The sequence below is a fragment of the Oncorhynchus masou genome, chromosome 30 (genome assembly GCF_036934945.1).
Source record: "Oncorhynchus masou masou isolate Uvic2021 chromosome 30, UVic_Omas_1.1, whole genome shotgun sequence".
NCBI lineage: Eukaryota > Metazoa > Chordata > Actinopteri > Salmoniformes > Salmonidae > Oncorhynchus > Oncorhynchus masou.
In genome coordinates, this window is record NC_088241.1 from 2,581,072 (window position 1) to 2,588,763 (window position 7,692).

Genomic DNA, 7,692 nt, shown 5'->3' on the forward strand with positions numbered 1-7,692 from the left:
CACGCCTTGGTCTTAGTATTTTGTGTTTTCGTTAATTAGTTGGTCAGGCCAGGGTGTGACATGGGTTTATGTTGTTGTAATTTCGTAGTGGGGTTTTTTAGTTATTGGGATTGCGGCTGAGTAGGGGTGTTGCATAGGTTTGGCTGCCTGAGGCGGTTCTCAATCAGAGTCAGGTGATTCTCGTTGTCTCTGATTGGGAACCGTATTTAGGTAGCCTGGGTTTCACTTTGTATTTCGTGGGTGATTGTTCCTGTCTCTGTGTAGTTTTACCAGATAGGCTGTAATCAGGTTTCACGTTCCGTTTTGTTGTTATTTATTTATTTATATCAGTTATTTCATGTACCGCGATTCATTTGTTTCATTAAAAAAACATGAGTAACCAACACGCTGCATTTCGGTCCGACTCTCATTCAACAAACGAAGAACGCCGTTACATTTACATTCAGCTGCCTAATTCCTTTTCCAGCTAGATGTCAGGAACAGTATGTTTCTCAAAGGTAAACTTTATGATCCTGAACACACAAAAAGTAAGAGGGGACTTGGTCACAACGGCCGGCAAAAACAACTTAAGAACCCTTTCTTGGTGAATACTAAACCACCCAGTAATGTAATTTTCTGCCTAGCAAAACAACCCACAAGGTTAACTTGAGTTCTCAAAGACATTGTGACAGACTCAATAAAGCCAGAGTCCATGTTCTTTATAAGTCACTATCCTAAGGTGGTGTGTATCACAGCTCAGGATAAGACCCAGATGCAGACCGTTCTAAATAACTTGTTTATTTACAAAACAGGGTGCAGGCAAACGACAGGTCCAGGGCAGGCAGAGGTCAGTAATCCAGAGCAGAGTCCGAGAGGAACAGAACGGCAGACAGGCTCAGGGTTAGGGTCAGGGTCAGGGCAGGCAGAGGTCAGTAATCCAGAGCAGAGTCCGAGAGAAACAGAACGGCAGACAGGCTCAGGGTCAGGGCAGGCAGAGGTCAGTAATCCAGAGCAGAGTCCGAGAGGAACAGAACGGCAGACAGGCTCAGGGTCAGGGTCAGGGTCAGGGAAGGCAGAGGTCAGTAATCCAGAGCAGAGTCCGAGAGGAACAGAACGGCAGACAGGCTCAGGCTCAGGGTCAGGGTCAGGGTCAGGGAAGGCAGAGGTCAGTAATCCAGAGCAGAGTCCGAGAGGTACAGAACGGCAGACAGGCTCAGGGTCAGGGTCAGGCTCAGGGTCAGGGTCAGGGCAGGCAGAGGTCAGTAATCCAGAGCAGAGTCCGAGAGGAACAGAACGGCAGACAGGCTCAGGCTCAGGGTCAGGGTCAGGGTCAGGGGAGGCAGAGGTCAGTAATCCAGAGCAGAGTCCGAGAGGTACAGAACGGCAGACAGGCTCAGGGTCAGGGTCAGGCTCAGGGTCAGGGTCAGGGCAGGCAGAGGTCAGTAATCCAGAGCAGAGTCCGAGAGGAACAGAACGGCAGACAGGCTCAGGCTCAGGGTCAGGGTCAGGGTCAGGGTAGGCAGAGGTCAGTAATCCAGAGCAGTTAGGGTCAGGGCAGGCAAAGGTCAGTAATCCAGAGCAGAGTCAGAGAGGTACAGAACGACAGACAGGCTCAGGGTCAGGGCCAGGGTCAGGGCAGGCAGAGGTCAGTAATCCAGAGCAGAGTCCGAGAGGTACAGAACGGCAGACAGGCTCAGAATGTTCAAAACTGGGAAAACTGCAAAACAGGGACTAGAGCGAAAACAGGAGTACAGGAAAACCGCTGTTAGGCTTGCCTAGATAAGATGAACTGTCAACAGACAAACAGAAAACACAGGCATAAATGCACTGGGGTTAACGGGGAAGATGGGCGACACCTGGAGGGGGGTGGAGACGATCACAAAGACAGGTGAAACAGATCAGGGTGTGACAGTGGGCTTTTCCTTAAAATTGTATTTTCTAAGGCAAATCTAGCGGGCATCCTTTGTGGGTGTCTTTTAGGACCCTGTTTTAGTTGCTTTGCCAACTTTCAGTGTCTTTCAGTACCCGTTTGAAACCCATTCTCTTTTGGTGTGGGTGTTTAAGTGCCTCCTTTCCGAATGTTGTGTTACAGCGTTAAAATTGATTAAATTTAGATGTTGTGTCACTGGCCTACACACAATACTCCATAATGATAAAGTGGAATGACTTTTTATCGAAATGTTGACAAATTAATTAAAAATTAAAAGCTGAAATGTCTTGAGTCAGTAAGTATTTAACTCCTTTGTTAAGGCAAGCCTAAATAAGTTCAGGAGTAAAAATGTGCTTAACAAATCAAAATAACTTGCATGGAATCTGTGTGCAATAGTGTTTAACATGATTTTTGAATGACTTCCTCATCTCTGTACCCCACACATACAATGACCTGTAAGGATGGGGGAATAATGGGACATTGTGTGATTGTCATATTTTGCTGATGATTGTTAAATTGTAAAAAAAATGCCAATAATTGCATTTAAAAATATATATATACAATTATCTATAAGTTCCCTCAGTCGAGCGATGAATTTCAAACACACATTCAACTACAACGAGGTTTTCTAATGCCTTGCAAAGAATGTCACCGAGTGGTAGATGGGTAGAAATAAAAGAGCAGACATTGAATAGCCCTGTGAGAAAGAAGTTATTAATTACACTTTGAATGGTGTATTAATACACCCAGCCACTACAAAGATACAGGTGTCCTTCCTAACTCAGTTGCAGGAGAGGAAGGAAACTGCTCAGGGATTTCACCATGAGGCCAATGGTGACTTTAAAACAGTTACAGAGTTTAATGGCTGTGATAGGAGATAACTGAGGATGGATGGATGGATCGATGGATGGATCGTGACTGTATATTCTGTCTTACACATACAGGACAAATTACAGGCCAAATACAACAGATGTGACAAACAGAGCTACAGTTTGGGAAAGCCAGTGTTTATTCACAACAGTAAGACATTTATAAAATGACACATATAGAAACATCCATTTCTGCTTCTCTTTCTCCTTGTCCTGTCCTCCTTCACTTCTTGGCAGCAACCTTCTGGGTGTGGAGCTGGTAGATCTGTTCACAGGCGATGGAGAGGCCCACAACCAGAGAGACAAACTCCTCAAAGTTTACCTTCCCATCACCATTCTGGTCCAGATCCTTCATGATCCTGTCTATGGCAGCTGGGTCCTTCTGGGACTGAGAGGGAAGGAGAGATGGAGGAGATGAAGTGAGTGAGTGAGTGAGTGAGTGAGTGAGTGAGTGAGTGAGTGAGTGAGTGAGTGAGTGAGTGAGTGAGTGAGAGTGCGAGAGTGCGAGAGTGAGTGAGTGAGTGAGTGAGTGAGTGAGTGAGTGAGTGAGAGTGCGAGTGCGAGTGCGTGAGTGCGTGAGTGCGTGAGTGAGTGAGTGAGTGAGTGAGTGAGAGTGCGAGAGTGCGAGAGTGCGAGAGTGCGAGTGCGAGTGAGTGAGTGGTGGTGGTGGTGGTGAGTGAGTGAGAGTGCGAGTGCGAGTGCGAGTGAGTGAGTGGTGGTGGTGGTGAGTGAGTGGTGAGAGTGCGAGTGCGAGTGAGTGAGTGGTGGTGGTGGTGGTGGTGGTGGTGAGTGAGTGAGTGAGTGAGTGGTGAGTGGTGAGTGCGAGAGTGCGTGAGTGAGTGGTGGTGGTGAGTGAGTGAGTGAGTGCGAGTGCGAGTGAGTGAGTGAGTGGTGGTGAGTGGTGGTGGTGAGTGAGTGAGTGAGAGTGCGAGTGCGAGTGCGAGTGGTGAGTGAGTGGTGGTGGTGGTGAGTGAGTGAGAGTGCGAGTGCGAGTGCGAGTGAGTGAGTGAGTGAGTGGTGGTGAGTGGTGGTGAGTGAGTGAGTGAGTGTGAGTGCGAGAGTGCGAGTGAGTGAGTGGTGGTGAGTGAGTGAGTGAGTGAGTGAGTGAGTGAGTGAGTGGTGAGTGAGTGAGAGTGCGAGTGAGTGAGTGGTGGTGGTGGTGGTGAGTGAGTGAGTGAGTGAGAGAGTGCGTGGTGAGTGAGTGGTGAGTGAGTGAGTGAGTGAGTGAGAGTGCGAGTGCGAGTGAGTGAGTGAGTGGTGGTGAGTGAGTGAGTGAGTGAGTGAGTGCGTGGTGAGTGAGTGAGTGAGTGAGTGAGTGAGTGAGTGAGTGAGTGAGTGCGTGGTGGTGGTGAGTGAGTGAGTGAGTGAGTGAGTGCGTGAGTGAGTGAGTGAGTGAGTGAGTGAGTGAGTGAGTGCGTGAGTGAGTGAGTGAGTGAGTGAGTGAGAGTGCGAGAGGCGTCACTACAGACACCCTGGTTTTATTCCAGGTTGTAGGGCGGCGCACAATTGGCCCAGCGTCGTCCAGGTTTGGCCGGTGTAGGCTATCATTGCAAATAAGAATTTGTTCTTACTAACTTGCCTAGTTAAATAAAGGTTAAAAAAATAAAAATACAAATAAAAAGAGATGGAAGGAGGGAAGAGGAGGGTAGATTAATGTTGGGTGCTTTTTATTCTAATATAGTGACAGAGAAAAATCTGAAAGAAAGTGAAAGGAGGACTAGAAATACAGGGAAAGTATAGAGGGGCATTGAGATAAAAACAGAAAGAGAGAGAGAGAGAGAGAGAGAGAGAGAGAGAGAGAGAGAGAGAGAGAGAGAGAGAGAGAGAGAGAGAGAGGGATATCAGTGTTACCTTCAGGAAGCTGGCCAGTTCTGTCTGCATCAGCTCTTTCAGCTCCTTCTTGCTCAGTGTGTTGCAGTCACCGTCCTTGTCGGCATAGCGATGGAACACCGTGATCAGGGACTCCATGGAACGCTCCAACTCAGATGGCATGGCTGCAGAGAGAAGGATACACTGAGGAGGGGAGAGAGGAAGGGGAGATGGTAGGGGAGAGAGGGAGGGGGAGATGGGAGGGGAGATGGGAGGGGAGAGAGGGAGGGGGAGATGAGAGGGGAGATAGGGAGGAGGGAGATGGGAGGGGAGAGAGGGAGGGGGAGATGAGAGGGGAGATGAGAGGGGAGATGGGAGGGGAGGGGAGATGGAGGGAGGGGGAGATGGGAGGGGAGGGGAGATGGAGGGAGGGGGAGATGGGAGGGGAGATGGAGGGAGGTGTAAATTGAAGTAGCAGATACATACTCAGTACAGTGAGTGTCTTGATGTCACTAATATGTTGACTAATGGTGAACTGTCCCTTTGCAGAAAACAAATGAACAATGCACATTTAGGGAGGATGGGAGTTGGCTTTCTTTGTCTCTGTAAGCAGTCTTTGGCTGGTGTTACTTCCTGGCATTTAAACTGTGATCTTCCACTCCTTTACACATTCCTTCTACCTCAGACCCCTCCTCTTTCTTTTGGTGCCTCCCACATTCTTTGTTAACATTCAACATCCAGCTAGGTCTAATAGAGTTCTAAAACAAAAACATTGCTTCAATGTTCAAAGGTTTTCTTATAAATAGACTACATTATGTCTTAATCATTAAATAGTATGTCCCGTCATCCTGCATAACACACCATAGAAGAACATATTTTTGAATCAAAGCAAGCGAAGACTAATGAACATTATAGCCTACAAGTTTGCCGGAGGAGACAGATCAGTAGCTAGTCTCACTTGGAAACAGTTGTTACAGTTGTGTGAGACCTGTTTATTACACTAGATAACCTCCTCTGTTAAACCAAAGACACCAATAGTAATAGTAGAATAGGTGAAGAACGGTTACTTACCAAACAGAGGAGAGATGCTAACAGAACAGGGTGGGGAAGTAGCGTACTGCTGAATATATACCAATGCTGCTGAATCTACTGCGCACGAACTGTGGGAAAGATTGTTCAGGAATGTATAAAGAACAGGCAACGCCCTTGTGATTATGAGTGTGTGTGTAGCCTATGAGGGAGGGAGGGAGGGAGGGAGGGAGGGAGGGAGGGAGGGAGGGAGGGAAGGAGGGAGGGGGGAGGGAGGGAGGGAGGGAGGGAGGGAGGGAGGGAGGGAGGGAGGGAGGGAGGGAGGGAGGGAGGGAGGGAGGGAGGGAGGGAGGGAGGGGGAGGGAGGGAGGGAGGGAGGGAGGGAGGGAGGGAGGGAGGGAGGGAGGGAGTTCGAGTTTAGACTTGATGTCTTTCAGTCCTCATCCTTGAATTTAACATGATAACATAGACATGGATCACCTAGAATGTTTTCATATCGCATTAACACACGGATCTCATTCACACAAATCTATACCAATGATGCTGAACAGCTGATGTTCTGTTGCTCCCCGTCATTTAGTAGGCCGTCATGGTAAATAAGAATTTGTTCTTAACTGACTTGCCTAGTTAAATAAAGGTTCAATAAAAAAGTATATATAACATAACAGCCAGTCACTGATAGTCATGAGACTCTCCTTCTTCTGGGTCTTGTGTTACATACAGTAGTTTAAGTAGCCTTTCCTGCAGTCAAATGAACAAAAGCGCCCTCTAGTGGTCTCATTGGTGGAATGTTATTAATCATTTTCATAATTTCATAATTGATCAGAAATAAATACAAATTAAAACACAGAAAGTCTGGTGTTTCAATGTCAAACGGTGTTGTTATATTTCAGTCTTCTATGATGTATAAAAAGTGTAATATAGGGATGCAAACTATATTATACAAACTATATTTCTGACACAAACCTATAACCATGTGTGTTAGGTGTATACTTTTGTTTCAAAGTAGATTTGTTTAAGACTACCAAGAAACCGTCTTGACCCTCATGTATCCCAGTGCTGTAATGGGCTGCCCCTTACCTCTTTCTATATCCAGATATTATTGACCTCTTCTATCTCTCTTTCATTCTGCAAAATACACATTAACTAGCCGACTATATGTGACTGTATTACAACACTCAAGTGTTAAAGAACAAGAAACATATGTATGTTAATTCTTACTAAACTATCAGTAAACTCATTAGTAAAGGTATCAAGCATGACAAATGGCATATCAACTTCAAAGTCATTTCAGTGCCTGGGGACATCCTGTGGATTGTGTAAGAGCGTTCATCCCTGCTCCTCTTGGAGTATGTGGAGGTCTGAGGTTCCTCCCCACCCTCCCTGCTTCTCTTACTGGACTGGGACAGCTGGGAGGGGAGGTCCTGACAGATCTCTCTGGATCTCTCCATGTGTCTGTGGCAGGAGGGGTGGGTCTGCTGGTTCTCTCTGGATCTCTCCATGTGTCTGTGGTAGGAGGGGAGGTCCTGACAGATCTCTCTGGATCTCTCCATGTGTCTGTGGTAGGAGGGGAGGTCCTGACAGATCTCTCTGGATCTCTCCATGTGTCTGTGGTAGGAGGGGAGGTCCTGACAGATCTCTCTGGATCTCACCATGTGTCTGTGGTAGGAGGGGTGGGTCTGCTGGTTCTCTCTGGATCTCTCCATGTGTCTGTGGTAGGAGGGTGGGTCTGCTGGTTCTCTCTGGATCTCTCCATGTGTCTGTGGTTGGAGGGGTGGGTCTGCTGGTTCTCTCTGGATCTCTCCATGTGTCTGTGGTAGGAGGGTGGGTCTGCTGGTTCTCTCTGGATCTCTCCATGTGTCTGTGGTAGGAGGGTGGGTCTGCTGGTTCTCTCTGGATCTCTCCATGTGTCTGTGGTAGGAGGGTGGGTCTGCTGGTTCTCTCTGGATCTCTCCATGTGTCTGTGGTAGGAGGGGTGGGTCTGCTGGTTCTCTCTGGATCTCTCCATGTGTCTGTGGTTGGAGGGGTGGGTCTGCTGGTTCTCTCTGGATCTCTCCATGTGTCTGTGGTAGGAGG

The 7,692-nt window shown here is 47.7% G+C and overlaps 1 protein-coding gene across 1 annotated transcript; it reads right to left on the reverse strand.

Annotated features, from left to right (window-relative positions):
• Positions 1 to 2,895: 2,895 nt before the first annotated feature.
• On the reverse strand, positions 2,896 to 5,785 carry LOC135521791 (protein S100-A1-like). Its single transcript, XM_064947520.1, has 3 exons — positions 5,659 to 5,785; positions 4,630 to 4,791; positions 2,896 to 3,166 (listed from the first exon to the last, which is right to left on the reverse strand). Exons 2-3 carry the CDS (start codon positions 4,768 to 4,770, stop codon positions 3,002 to 3,004), a joined length of 306 nt encoding a protein of 101 aa, XP_064803592.1. The 5' UTR covers positions 4,771 to 4,791; positions 5,659 to 5,785; the 3' UTR covers positions 2,896 to 3,001.
• Positions 5,786 to 7,692: the final 1,907 nt, after the last annotated feature.